The sequence below is a fragment of the Saccoglossus kowalevskii genome, chromosome 14 (assembly GCF_978046115.1).
Source record: "Saccoglossus kowalevskii chromosome 14, keSacKowa6.1, whole genome shotgun sequence".
In the NCBI taxonomy this organism is placed as follows: Eukaryota; Metazoa; Hemichordata; class Enteropneusta; family Harrimaniidae; genus Saccoglossus; species Saccoglossus kowalevskii.
In genome coordinates, this window is record NC_140654.1 from 16,253,920 (window position 1) to 16,269,929 (window position 16,010).

Below are 16,010 nucleotides of genomic sequence, written 5' to 3' on the forward strand. Positions count from 1 at the left end.
GTATGCCACCTGTCCACACACTCCCGATAGTACAATTCAATATGAATGAACGTGCTCACGACACACGTTACCAGTTACTTAAACGCGCAACATACATTAATGTCTACCGTCGTTTACGAAAGGTATTTCAAAATATTTGAAAAGAAGTAGCAAACCTATTTATTGTTCAATATTTGCTTTCATATTGTATTTATTGTATTAATTACATTTCTAAATAACAATGGTTATGTATTATTAGAGGGTTAGATGAGCTCGTTTAAATTAGGCACAAATTCGCACAGGTTCGTGGTAATCACCATATTGGAATTCAACACCGAGGCTCCGCCAATAGAAAAACAGATGTAAAGAAATTCAATCTAATGATTAGATCACAGGGAATTAATGCCTGTTTAGCGCAGCGTCATCCAGCTTACTAATTTTAACATTGATAACAACACCATCGGTTATAAAACTTGTGACAAGTACATAGCATGCACACTCGCAAAATACTAAAATCGATAAATTTATCGATACATGCACAGTATGACTTGCTGACAAATGTGACGTGTGTGAGCATTTATTTTTACAATAAATATGCTGCATACAGTCGATAATAAGTACTGTGTACATTATAGATGCATAGACGGCATACAAAAGTGACCTGTATATAATCGGTTAGGAACATTTAGGTTGGAACATTGCATGTGTGTGTTTTTTTCTGAAGTGCCTCAAAATAAAACAGTTTCAAAGAAAAGTGTTTTAGTTACTCTAATGAATGTTTGTACATGTTATATACGTAAATACTTTAAAAACATTCATAGTCATTTTACCTTGAAACATTACATGTGTGTTTGTTTTAGAAAGTGCTTCATGATAAAACAATACGCAAGAAAAGTGTTTTAGTTAAACTGATGAAATTGTTTACATGTCGTATACATAGACACTTATAAAGCAAGCATAGTCGAGTGTTTTACCTTGAAACATTACATGTGTGTTTGTTTTTGGAAGTGATTCATGATAAAACAATTTAACAATTTGGAAGAAAAATGTTTTAGTGTTTTACTCTCATGGACACAAATTTGTCTTATACATTAACACTTTGCGAAACATTAATAGTCTGGTGTTTCGGGTTGAAAGATCGTTGGTGATTTTGCTTTCTGAAGTGTTTCAAATTGAAAATGTTTCGAGAAAAATCACTTGTTTAAATGACATGTGAGAATGCTCGGGTGCGATTGGAACTACAACTACCGTTCACCAAATGCGGATTAATAAAATATGTTAGGCCACCAGGTACTTAATTCACCACGTGTCTCGATTTCTAGTTGGTGAGACCATGAAGGTTGGTGCGTGACATAAAATTATTTTCTGTAGGTAATGTCATGACCTATCATTTTGCGTTGATTACGTCACTTTCGGTGATTGACTAGTTGGCATATATACCATAATGTCTACTCTCGCGTCCCCAGACGTTTCACTTACTTTTGTTAATACTGTTTGAATAAAGTTGGATCCATTAACCCATAAATATTTTAACAATAAACACTCTAATGACACATTTAGGGCAACGTTAACACTCAGTGTTTTATTTTGAAAAAGTTTATTTTTGTGTTTACAATGTGCTTATTTTTTTATCAAAAAGTGTTTTAATAACTCCCTGAAACACTTTTCTAAAAATACTAAAACACTACTGTTTTGATAGAAAATACAAGTGTTTTATTATATAATACACATGTTTTTTAACTACAACAGTGTGCTTTCAATTAAAACAGTGTGTTTTAATGAAAAACATGAACGTGCTTCCGACATGTACAGTGTATACATGATATCATTGCGAACTAGATATGACACATTGTGAAACCTAATCAAATTAATGATATAACAGTTTTCGCACCCACCAAGTAGAAATATGCTAATTGTCTGAATACATTGTTATGCCAGGTGAGCCGACTGTCGTTTCCTGCAACATTAACATCAATAGTTTTGACTCCGTGTCGGAGAGCAGTATGGTAAGTGTAAGTCTAGTACATACGTTGTTACAATCAACGCGTGGTTTGTTTGATTAGCTACAATATTATCAGTTTAGAGTAACGGTGATTTTTTACAATGTAAGTCTGATATTTAAAATTATCTTTATGATAAAAAACATAATTCACACTCTATGACTAATTTCATATTCACAATTGAGAAGTGCAAATCCAAGAACCAATTACGCAAGAGAGATTAATGCGCATATACGTAAACTATCTTGCACCGTTTTCAAAATTACATATGCGACTATGTATAGATACACATTACGTAGCAAAAATTTTGCCATTCCATGTGCTATAATGTAGACGACAAGTGCTTTGCATACCTCTTAAATGTGACATCAGCTAGTGTTATTTCATGTTGCAATGTAATGATCAAGTAACAGTTATACAGAGTTACACCCCTGGAAGATTTGTCGTTTTCATGTTAAAATACTTTAGCAGCCATACGTGTGTCTTCTTTCATCAGGATTATGAACTTACAATATTTCTCAGACAAGCGTGGCACGATCCTCGATTGCGACACAACTCAACGAGTACAATAGTCATCAATGGTGGTGATGTAATGGACATGTTCTGGGTACCGGATCTGTTTTTCACTAACGCAAAGTCGGTCACAATTCACAGCACTCCAAAAGAGAACCTTCTACTAAGGATAGATCCAAGTGGTAACGTTTTGTACAGTTTAAGGTTAGATATCGTATTCTGTCTGAGCGCCATATTTTGTCTAAATTGTGGTACTCTAAGTGTATATAATGTTTAGCCTGCTCACAGTGTATGATACATAGACATGCTTATGAACAAGTGCCCGGTCTCCCTGGGTAGGCATATGAATACACGTTGAATAAACGTTGTCTCACAAGGTGAATAATTAGTTTAGTGCAAACCTCTTCAGTTATCCTCGTTAGTATTCAAGGCACGTTTTTCAATTACCAAACAATCCAATAATTCGTATCTATATTACATTTCAAACAGTATTGGTTTTTGAGAGTGGACATAACTCAGTGGACATAATTATAATGTACACTTAGTGAAGACAATTAAAGAAACTTAAATAGCTAAGATGACGTATATTTACGGTTAATTAAACACAAGTTATACTACCAAATCGTGTTGGTTTATTTCTTTCAGTTATGTATATTACTCCTAAAACGTTATTTGCTACGTATTATATTTGGTACGTAGGAACGGTATATAATGTGTCTGCGTTGTATTTATTATTTTTACTTTCATCCTAGGCTAAGTTTGGTGTTATCTTGTTATATGTTTCTTGGTAAATTCCCTATGGACACGCAGGAATGTCATATGCAACTAGAGTCATGTAAGTTTAAATTAAAGCGGGTGAGTCGTCACCTGCGCACGCGCCAGATGGCCATAGCGTGTCATTGTTTACAAACAAGCGTCTACCCATGAGCCTTTTTGTTTTTAGCATGTAGTTTTATCATCGCTGCTCATGTGCGTATTATTACTTTCATTCAATTTAGTGTTGGTTAAATAAGCTCATTTCGGTTTCATAATTTAATTTAGACTGGGTAGCTCAAAGAGCCTACGACGTAGTATAAACTGATGATATACATTATTTTGTTAATTTTAATAATCGCCACATTGCCATTAAGCTACAAAACAAAATGCAGCTCAGAAAACGTTAGTACAACTTGATATCATAATAAATTGATTATGTGAATGTTTTTATTTTTATTCAGATTCATATAATATGAATGAACTTGTTTTGAAGTGGCTGACCAATACCACTGCTGTTGAGATTCACGATGAAGTTGAATTGCCGCAGTATTACTTGGAAGGCATTAAAGAGTTCGCCAATGTCACGCATTACATGACGGGTAAATAAAATCAAAACATCAAATTCGACGACTTATTTTATATGTTATATAACGGTATTAATTGAAACGCATCTTACGCATCTCTAACCGAGAGTTAGAGAATAGTAGATCGCTAATACATCGCAAATTGTAATGATTTAATTGAGGAAGTTTCATCTGTTTCAAACGTACACTGCATTATGCTGTATATAATATTTTGAAATGTTGACACTCAGACTGTCTTTGAATACACACATTTCGGTGTTTATATCCCAGTGCTTGTCACATGATATAGACACTGTGTGTTTTTATCGCTGTATCTATGGTTTGGTTGACGCATTGTGTCTTTCAATTCGTAATGAGCAGACATGGGTTGAACCCATTAGTGTACGGATAGATGTTAAGGTTGGGGGACTTTCAAATTATTTCTCACATATGCAAGGCTTTATATCACACATTGACATATACATTGTAAATACGACTCTCTCGTTCAAGACTCAAGAATACCATTATCTTTTAATGAGAATCATATGTAGACTAATGGCTTTTATTGCAGGTGATTTCACGCATTTGGGTGTAAGCTTTTCTCTAGTTCGAAGTCTTGGATTCTACGTGTTACAAGCGTATGTGCCGAGTTCACTCTTGGTGGCGCTGTCGTGGCTCTCAGTATGGGTGGAGATATCTGCTGCGCCTGCTCGCGTGGCTTTAGGAGTTACTACTGTTTTAGCGTTGGTCACACAGGCAACGTGGTTACGCAGCCAGTTACCTAAGATAGCTTATGCCACGGTAAGTTCTATAAATACAATAAAATGACGATAGCGCTCGTTATATGATTTTTTATTGAAAAGGTAACTGCAAGGCGGTTTACTCCCCATTTTTAATATAACAGTAACTTCGGTAGAAATATTTAGCCTCCACGATGTGTTTGAATAGATTGCATTCCTGCCTTGTAGTGATTATGTCAACTTCTTTTAAATTGACACATCTCCGTCATTGGTTCGCGTGCTTAAATCATATCTGTATAATGTAAAAATAAATAAGTGTTCATTTATCATTCATTGAGTATGTCATTCCGAATCACTGCCCGCTGGTTTCTAGTAAAAAACATTCCTCTAACACAGTTACAATTTGTTTATGTTCTATTCCGCAGGCTATTGACGTATGGATGGTTACTTGCCAAGTATTAGTATTCCTAGCCTTGTTAGAATATTCAGTGGTGTATTATTTATATTCATTTGAAAAAGGACAGTACGCAGAGAGAAGAAAAAAACGAGAGTACAGAAGAACAATACGAATGAGAGAAAATTCAATGAAAGACGCACACAAGGTTTATGTTGATACTATTATGGATGTTACTACATTATTTCACTTCGTTTCAAATGTAAAGATTCAGTTGTGTATGATTCTTTTTGAATAATTTCCGACGATCCAATTGAACACACATTCCTTTTCCCAATGATCCAATTATTTTTGTCAACAGGGAGAAAATCAGATGACGTCACCCAAAGTGTCTGCAAGGACTGTAAGTTATGAAGACGACGGAGACTCTAATAACGTCGTCGTAACCGAAACGCCAGTTAATTCAACAGCAGGGAGAGTACGGCCACGACTGAAAGAGCGCCCGCCGTTAGTGAGACAGGAGACTCAAGTATTAACAACCGCTGAATTGATTTATGCGTCCAACGATAGAACAGACTATCTTTGTCTTGCGTTAAGAATCGACAGATTTAGTCGAATCTTTCTACCTTTAATATTTTGCATATTATGTATACTTTACTGGTCTTTTTATCCGATTCAAAAACACAGTTTTTCTGTCATTTAAACATATTGTATACATATTGGCATTGAAAAAGCTAACCACGTGCATTTAACAGAATAAATCGCGCCAATGATTTTGTCTGGATTGTATAATAGTTTGGTACCATCGTCTTTGCTACAGAATGTGCAACATTGTGTGATTTACTTGGTGTTGTTGTACAATCCAGTTGTGTTCAACTTTCTAGGAATGAACTAATTGGACTACTGGTACGCCTGTCCATTGAACCCAATATATACCTTAACAAAAAGTTTATATAAAACAAGAAGGGTGTATTTATAGCCATTTTAATATGTGTGATGTACTGATACCAAATCCTGATGTGAATTGTCTACCATAAAACATCCAGCTACCCATGTTGAAATTTAGATGCCTAACGGAATCACTATCCATTGTTTAACCGAAAATAATCAATAATCTGGTACGTAATATTTAATAATATGATGAATATTATTTTCAACAACCAAAGGAAATACATTTCCCCCATGCGTCACTGTCGGTTATATTCATTAAGTAACAAATTATAAGTAATGCTCTGACGAATTAGTGTTAAATTAACGGATATTATGGAAACATTAGCTTCATGTTAGGAGTTCATCAATATTTCTCTGACCGAAGTGATACTTATTTCCCGAGGTGCATCTCATGTGAATAATACTGAATAATGCGAGGACAAATAATATCCTAGAAGATTGGCTTACGTATATTTTTTGCTTTGCCCATCTCGAAAAGTAGTTGTAAAATAAATACAATCAAATGCATTTCAAAACCAAAGTTTTGCGAATATTCAAATTAGTTTTTTTTTTTTTTTTTGAAAGGTTCCTTATCAGAATATTACAAGTATTCGTAGTCGTATAAAAACTTATACGTGCATTCCGTTTCTGTGTACTTGCACTTGTACTTGTACAAAACACTCGCGATGTGTAGTTCTGTGTTAAATTTGAAAAACGTATAACGTGATGGCTACTTTTAATATAATGTCCACGGCTACCCTGTTTACGTATTCAAATTTTAGCGCGTACAATTCCAATGGACACTATCGTTTGACGTCAGAACGGGAGACGCCACTTAAATGTGAAACAAAGCAATATCTCACCCTGCGTGACCACCGCTCGTCCAATGGGGAGCTCGCATACGATGTAGGAGAGAATATTCAACATACTCGCGATATATTGTGCTGACAACATTCTATGTATTTTAATGTTCTAGATATTTTCCCAAGAACAACTCCAACTGTTGCAATGGATTAATGGATTTCTATGAAACTTTCAGTAGAGCGAGGTACATCAGCCGCAGATCGTACATATGTCAGTACGAGAAGATTCAACATGCGAAATGAATATGATATATCACAATAAATACAGATCAGAGGCCAGAATTCATAGAAGCGAATTGATTATCACAAAAGTTAATGATATTTAGGAAATGTTTCTTTTATCGATCCAAATAACAATATGTGTTTGTTTGTTTTAAATCTCTTGTCGAAAAATAACGTTTAGATAAATGTTAGAATAAAAAATAAAAGTTTGATCAAAACATCTGTGTGCATAAACATTTGCTGAACAATGATAAACCTAATGTTATGAATGGGTTTAGAAACTTTACTGAGACACATGACAACGGTGGAAAGTATACCTGTCATATTGAATACAATTGCATGTTGTACGCATATTGCAACGAATAAAATGTTTCAAACCCGAAATTTCAGTGAAAAAAAACAATAATTAGGAACATCAGTATCTCTTCATTAAAGCCAATATTATGAGGTTATTACGACGACAGTACAGCTGGAGTATCTGCTCGTCGGTCGATGCGCGGCGTACTGTCTGAGTACATACTTTGAGGTATTCTCGTAATAACCTTATTATTATACATCTTTTCCTTCCAAGGATACACCATGGGAATGCCCACATTCAAAGTGTTTAGAACAGAATCAGCAAACATCTGTGTGTAGAGTCCAGTCAAACTCTTGTGACAGCCATGTTTGTTTTTATTATTAGAGGACGATTACGTGCGTAATCAGTGCATATTTGGATTCGCATTTCCTAATATGGTAGGATGACAATACCACGTAAAATACCGCAAAATTACGGCACGCGGTAAATTATGGAGTTACGATGACAGATGTATAATAATATAATATAATGTTCTTCCAGTTTATTAAATAACACTCTAACAATTTCGATTCATTTCTCAAAACAGGAACACAACGTCGTGAACATTTAGTTTTGGAAACTTGAAACCGAACCTAATTATCAGTTAAGAACTTCCACACCAGACTCTCGCACGCACATGCACTCGAATCCATTGCGTAATTACATATCCATCCTGCCAGCCTTGTGTAACTTAAATATAAATATAATTATGTCCCAATGCAGTATACGGTGAGGGCACTCACACTACTAACTTCATACTTGCAACGTATGCTATGAAACGTTGCGTTGGGCGGGTATCGACCGATAGTTGATACTTATTTATCCAGCCACTTTCCTGTTTGATTGAACCTCATTGATCTTGTAATACGTCAAACTGACTTGCCATCGGAACCAAAAACTAGACATTTGTATTTACCTACAGTCTAAATTTCAAGTCAGATATTGTGTGTCATAGCACTGAATCGTGGCAGATTTATCGTGTGGTGTTTGTGAGTATAACAGTATCGCGGATCTTCTTTTTCTGACACCAAGAATACTGTTGCTAAGTGGAAAAGCTTGTACTAAAGTGGTAACTGCAACATGACCGGTGTGGGATATCTAAAGCAGATTAATCTCAATGCTAAGAATGCAACCTATAAGTTACGGTAAAAATCCTGATATAAATTATTTTTCGACAACGTGTTTTTCAGATTAATTGTAGTACCATTATATTAAATATATAATGATTACCCGGGGCATTATGACCTAATTCTTGGCCCCATGTCAAATTATATTTAAAGTGGAAACTGGACTCATGTTATCTATCTTCAGTTAAGAACAATAATTGAAATCACAGATCAATCTAACATAAATTAATAATCCCTGATTAAGTATCAGGTACATGTTGATATTCAAGTCATAATATATATCTCAATAAACCAAACGGGATTATCAATTGTCGATTATTGGGCGAATAGCATTGTTATATTTTTGCACTTAAGTTGCTGTTTTCAAATAATAAGGAAATAATGCTTGTGTGTGACTACGGTGTTAATGTGCACGACACATGGCGTAATGTCAATCCGGAAATCGTTGGGACGAATCCAAGATAATGCTCGCAAAAGATATTTCATTTTCAAAAGGTTGGAAAGTACATTCCACCTTAATAATGTTCGAACAACTTCGCTCTGCGAAACGGTTATTCATATACTCATATACTATTTGGAGAAAAAAAATAAGTAATTATTGAGTAAACGGATTTATGTTTTGAACAAGTAAATGCTGAACAAATGAACAAAAACTGTCCTCTATCGAAGGGTAATGGGCGGTTAGTGTGAGTAACTTGTTACAATTCGCTCTTGTATTTTGTTACAACCATTCGAATTCATCTAGTGCTCTCTATCAACCAGAAAGCTTTATTGCAGGATTGTATCAACACTGAATCTTCTGTTTTAATTTACATGTCGTTGTTCTTCTTCATGCATATGTAATCACCTTGGTGATTTGTATTGATAAGGTTTGTTCAGAACCACTTGATCTACCGTTTGATGTACCAAAAGGCAGTGTATTGTGCTACTTTGTTACAATTGTGATGTATGCTGGCGACACGCAATTATAAATATGGTGTAGAATTACGTAATATCAAAATCTGCGATTGGTATGTGTATCGTTGAAATGCAAGCGTGAATGGTGACCAACAAACAAGTACAAGATGCAAGCATAACTGAGGTACTACACTTATACTCGAAATTTGACAAGCATGAGCGTTTATCATTTATTCAGTGAGAAATCTGTTGTTAATTCACTTTTTTATAACCCTAAGATTAGATTATTTTATTAGTGTGTATATCCATATTCAGGAACATCTGATTCAACGACTTCAATGTACTCAACATGCTGGGGCACGATAAGTTGCACTGTCCTATAAGCTTAAATACACATCACCCGATCTTTAAAAAATGATTACCAATCTCTCAGCGTAATGTTTTTCGAAGTTTGAATGTACCCATATAAGATCTTACATGACGAAGTGCCAGCCTATTTGTCTGACATCATCAAGATGTATGTACCTGTTAGAACAACTCGTTCCCCGCGATCGTGTACATTTATTCTAGTTGAACCAGAAGCACTATGGAAAGCGGGCGTTTACGATTGAAGTGCCAAGGTTATGGACCACACTACCAGGAAGTGTTTATGATGAACCTACTCGGTCTGTATTTAAGTCTAACATAAAAACACTTTTTTCCGTAAAACCTATTGCAATACAGAGGGTTTTTTTTTTTAAATATTTGACATTTTGGACATGCACCTTTCCCATTGAGCTATCTGGAACAAGATGTCGTTTACGGGTCATTTTCATAAGTTGTTCCTGGTCTTGCGTATAGAATCACCTGCCACAAGTTAAGTATGCAGATTGTCTGAGAACAAAAGCTAAACAATACAGCAGGACTAATAAAGCCATAGCACTCGGAATGTTTGGGATATGAAGTCCGTCTCAAGGTTCAATGCAGGCCTCGACAGTTTATCTTTGGTCGGACTTGACATCCTGAAGAGTCGTTGTCTCATGTCAGATGTATCTGTTGATGATGAATATTCATGAGTTGATTATTGTGCAGGTCCTGCGTGGAACAGTTTCTGTGAATAAATTACCTGAGAGGAAATTATCACTTACGCACACGTTTCATGCATCCAAGCGTTGCGTAATGAACATAGGTTTTCCATTACAGTTTGTGTGTAGAATTGTTGACAGTACTCACTAAATGTTTTAAGAGTAAGAGAATGTTTTCAAATATATATATATAGACATTCAGTCAAAAAAACCTTCGTACTTGTACTCTTCTGTAAATAAAACCCTCCCCGCGATGACATTATCTGCCTGTGGCCTCGAAATTTTGCCTTGGATCGGAAATGTATATCCCATTCTCGTACTCAGGCTTTATTTCGTACAGTAATATTAATTTCATAGTAACGAAGAAGACATGTTAGTGATGGCAAATGACAGCTGAGATCAGTTCGAAAGAAGTAATACATAGACACGGGAAATCAGATTTCACCCAAGGGTAATACATGTTAGTTCAATCACTCTTGACATAGAAAGATAATTCCATCGTTTTTCAAAGAACCTGTCAATTAAATGTAATCTCAATATATGATCTTGTTTGTCCAGGCGGAATTCTAATGGTAAAGTAATGCCGTTTTTTTCTATTCCAGCAATCTGCGGCGTTTATATAATAGATGTGCATGAGAGAACAATAATAAATATTCGTTGTCATGTGTTATTAAACGTATTGCACCCGTGTCGTTTAAAGTCTTCTTTCATGTCCAAATTCAAAGTAAATTTACCTTTCCGATAAACTGCAATCAGTTCAGGTTGAAGTATCCAGGTTACAAGTTCATTGACATCGAGGGCGATGTTATAACTCAACTGCGATCAGTGCGGAGTCTTTCAAATATAACGTTGACAATTGCTATCCTCTATCTGTGCCACTGTTTGACTAATACAAACGCGCCGTTGAATTATTACAGCGCCCGAACGCCATAATAAAGGACAACAATTGAAAATGGGTTTTTTTTCGTGAAAGATTCACCGATTTTGAAATTGTGTAAAATAAATACTTGCCATAATACCCTGTAAAGGAAGAAGTGGAATAAGGCGAGTCATCACAATGCATAACCTGCTTATTGCACCAGTGTGACGTATGAAGTGCCAGACTAAAAACCCATATCACCAGTGTTATACTGACGAATATTTGCTGTCGTCGACCTAAAAGAAAATATCTTGGGATTATATAAAAGTATGCACAAATTAACAGTGCTCCTAGTGCCGCTTTGTAGTGGCGGTTCAGTAGTTCTTTCAATTTCCCCCCTAATTAAGTACAGCCTACGGCGGGTTCGTCGGTCTTTTTCATATTGATTCCACCGTGCATATGATGTTTACTTATATAGTACATAGGTTATTACGAAGTACATGAAGGAAAAGAAAACGTACCATGTTCTACACTGAGACATTACCATTCGCAGAGGCAATCACGGTATAAAACGTAGCTCGTAATGCATTCATTTAGGTTCGTAGATTTCTGTTACGCGTTAACGCGTCGCGGTCGCAAATTAACAAACGCCATATCACAGTACTGTAGATTTATAAGTTGTGCTTCAAACTTAGTTTTAGTCAATCTGGATGTGATGTGGGGCGAATAAACATAATTTTGCAACACTTTTTGCAACATACTAAATGTGGATAATTCACTGAATAAGGCAGACTGCGCATTAAAGACGGCCATACAAGATACACACGCGCGCGCTCTTAGTCGAACTTTCGTGGAGCAGCTTATAGTTAGTCATGTTTACACTCAGTAAATCGTGGAGTAAAATAATTTAAAATGTATTCAATTACTCCACACGTCAATTGTGGTCTGGATTTAAGCGTACGGGCAATGAAATTACGCATAAGAAGTTATGTATTGGCGCTTCGAATGTGATACAGTATTTTGCTTTGTTCTACCTTGGGTGCCACACTGGCATACTTCTGATTTTCACTGTAAAACGAAATAAGGTTGTGAATAGGAAGGTTGTCGACAGCAATTCTACGAGAGATATTGATCTTAACATAACCAAATTGACATATTGTAATCGATGTTGATGTATTTCAAAAACGTCAGTCAGGTGTATTCAATGACTAATTGCAGAAAGTGTTATCATATATCGATGCATGGACATATCGAAGATTGTCCTATTCATAACAAATGTCAATGTCAGTCAGAATTGTGATGTTCAGCGTGAAATATCAAGGGATATACGAGATGGTAAACGTCACGATATTAACGTTGCGCGCCATCTTTTTATGCGTGTTCGAACAATATGTAGTAAAAGACAATATACGGCTAGTTGCCAACAATCATTCGCATTGTGCATTAGCAATGACTCAAAATACAGTCGACTGAATCTTTATTTCTATAAAAAAATATCACCTAGAAAGGTAATATTTCTGCCGTAATTGCAATAAATTACAATATCGATAGTGAGCGTAGTTCCGTGAAATCGGATTTGGTCTTCTTGACTCTCAAATTGGGTTATGCGACACAGAAGTTATCGCCATATTTAATTTTGTGTAGAGCTGGTTGTTGATACTCGTGTTACCCGACTTAACAAAACAAATGAATCGCTTCTATTCAGTTTATTTTGATTTATGTCAGCCGGTGGCTGAGTAAATTTACCCATAATGTATCTTGGCGATGAGGTTTAACGAGAATCATCTTCAGTCACGTGGACGAGTAATTTATTAGAGTTGTCCCCATCAGGCAATGCTAACAATTAATTCGAGTAATAGTAAGTTGAGAAGACAGCAAGCTAAGTGTGTTGACGGTGGTTTAATACTCATGGGTTTAATGTCCATTATGATACGATCGGGGTGGAATGCGAGATTAGTGATCAAGTTACTGATAAAATACTTCAATGAGCAGCTATCCTTCCCTTCCATTCCGCGCATGTGTTTCTTCAGACTTTCCCTCTGCGAGAAAAAAAAATCCCTTGCAACAAAAGTTATAAGCATTACATACGTTTTATTTATTGTTTTGGTGATCTTCACTTACGTGAGACTTACTTACTGTTAACACTTATTGGAAAGAATGTAAACTAAAAAAACGATAAATGATTCAGAAATCTCGTTTTGCTTAAAACAATATCAATTAGGAAGGACGAGCTTTACTGTCAGCTAGTTTGCGCAATATCGCGTGCATATCCAGTTTTATGACGTGTTTTTACCCCTTATGTCTTCCGATATCTAACTTGAGTGATCTGCTGATTCATTTACAATTTTGGACATTCCAGATTATGTTAAAAGGTATTAAAATAGGATTTGGAATAATTACTGGGTTTAAACCATTTGTCGAGTGATAGCCTAAAAATGTGTACTCCAACAAACACGGAGTCCATAGACTTATAGCATTCAAGCAAGCTAAACAAGTCTCTAGACAAATATATTCAAATCATTCGCTTCCTTCTGGCAAGGCTAATTATTACACTCTCAAAAAACCCAAAAATGGGTTTCACGAAATAGATAGATTATGGTTCTGTCCAATATTACTAAACCAAACAGTGTGTCTGTTTTCAAGGAAATGGTCAAAGTTGACAGCATTTTAAAACAATAATAGGTGTTTTTTTTGTGTTTTTTTTACTTCCATGGAATCATGGTTTTAGATATATTTTGTAAACTAAACGCAAAAAACATTTCTCCAACATTTAGTGTAAGATGGTTTCGCTCTATGGATTTAAACTGCTCAGAACTGACATGGCAATACGTACCTACTTGTACTTATTACTGTGTCATTTATTAAATTACATGCCCTCATCCAGATTTGGTTGGGAGAGACAACTTGAAACTAAACTGTGAAAATATGTATAGTGGCAAAAGACAACGTTTTAAAAAGGTGCTAAGGCTAACAATAACAATAACTATATATAACAAGGCAAGTTTGGGTTGTTTCTAAATCACACTAAAATGTATATCATAACCAATGCTCTGAGATTTGGGATGTATAAGAGGTTATTATGTTTATTTTATTAGAATATACGATCGTTTTACTTCATTAACAATGCAATGAGCGCAATTTGCGGGGATCATCGTTTTTCTCTGTTGTTTTCGATTCGTTTAAATGATGTTAAGTCATAATCATTATTTCTAGTGGATCGGTTGAGGGCGCAAGAAGACGTCGTGTTAGCTGTCTTCACAAAATCAATTTAATATTGCCTAATAATTACGAAGAATAAGACTAGTATATGCAATATTTCGTATATCAAAAATTATGAATTGTAATAGTATTGAGAATAATTGTTTCACGTCTACTCAAATTGAAGAAGCTATAGGGGATACTGCAACTATATATTAAGTTCCGAATTTAAATTAAAGTGAAATATATCATGTCATTTGGACATGATATACAAGTGCAAACGTTGTGTCGTCACAGGAAGCGCTGTTCCAGCACAAGCCTTTGTCATATGACGCATTACTAGCCGATTTTGGCTAAAATAGCACTCCGCCGCCTCTTTACACTAATGTTTATACACAGAACTTGATATTTTTTTTCAATTTAAGTTACTTTTTAAGCGCGTATTTTAGTGAAATATTGTTTAGTGAGTGAAATTAATGTCATAAATAATTTAATCGTGGAAATAACAGAAACTAAGACATAATAACGATAATAAAATTTGTGTTTGAAGTTCGAAAGTGTTTGCGTAATTTCCGGTTTCAACTAGTTCGAAAATAGAACGTCCTTGAACGCGATACAATCACGCGTAGAACTCCTTCCGAACCAGACACTGGTAGCCGTAAACTCATTGCAAATTTGCGCAATTTGGGCCCAGTTTGTCCTTACAATATTTCTAAGTTTAATTTATCATTATTTAGTAAACAGGCCTCTGAAACGATTTATTATATCCGTAAAATACGTGCGCGATATGCGTCAGATCGGTGTAGAAGACGCCGACCTGCAGCGTCAATGAAGTGCAAATTAACATATCCGAAACGATGAAAAAATAGTTCGGACCATGGCTAAAATCAATGTTTCGATTTCATGATACCAGACGGGTGAAGCAATCTAATTCCTCAGCTCATGAGAGCGAGGTTATTTGTAGTTATGTTGGCGATCGCCACTGTGTCTGCGGTAATATGGGGGAATGCATGATGGGAGTGAAAAGTCTTTCATGCAAATTCTGTGCTTCAGTAACAGTATTTGCTGCTTTTTTGTGCAATGGAAATTAATACAAGAAAATGCTGCCAAAAGACAAGTCCTTCTAGTAAACAAAACAACCTTGGGACATTTATCTTGAGAAATCCCTCGGGACACTCGTTGTGAAACATTAGACATGCTTTGCCGGGGTATTATTTAAAGATGGAAACTGCTGCTTTATGGAAAAGCACAGTTCAACGTCATTGTCCATAGTAATGACATTTTCAGATAGGTGACTCACTAGAAGTATTCGCCGTGACTCCGTACTTTTCATTGGGTTTATACAAGACTTACATGTTACTGTCAGGAAGGTTTAATCCTGTTTAATAATGTTTTGATTGTATTTGCACAATGTGAATGAGGGATTTATTGTCAAAATATATACGGGTGCTTGAAACTATACAAAATTCGACCAATGCACATCCGTTTCATGTGTTAAAAGAACATTGCGATGTTCTCATGGAATTGTCAAATCTTGGTATATCATTCCTAACTGTCACCAAATTGTA

General features: G+C 35.5%; 1 protein-coding gene across 1 annotated transcript in view; it reads left to right on the forward strand.

The window, feature by feature from the left end:
- Positions 1-5,737, forward strand: part of LOC100375108 (glycine receptor subunit alpha-4) — a 38,291-nt gene extending 32,554 nt beyond the window's left edge. Inside the window, exons 4-10 of the mRNA XM_078006083.2 lie at positions 1,918-1,985; positions 2,476-2,696; positions 3,245-3,327; positions 3,710-3,847; positions 4,383-4,612; positions 4,977-5,153; positions 5,307-5,737. Of these exons, the coding sequence (XP_077862209.1) occupies positions 1,918-1,985; positions 2,476-2,696; positions 3,245-3,327; positions 3,710-3,847; positions 4,383-4,612; positions 4,977-5,153; positions 5,307-5,648 (1,259 nt within the window). The 3' untranslated portion in view covers positions 5,649-5,737. The remainder of the gene's footprint in view (positions 1-1,917; positions 1,986-2,475; positions 2,697-3,244; positions 3,328-3,709; positions 3,848-4,382; positions 4,613-4,976; positions 5,154-5,306) is intronic.
- The last annotated feature ends 10,273 nt before the right edge of the window (positions 5,738-16,010 follow it).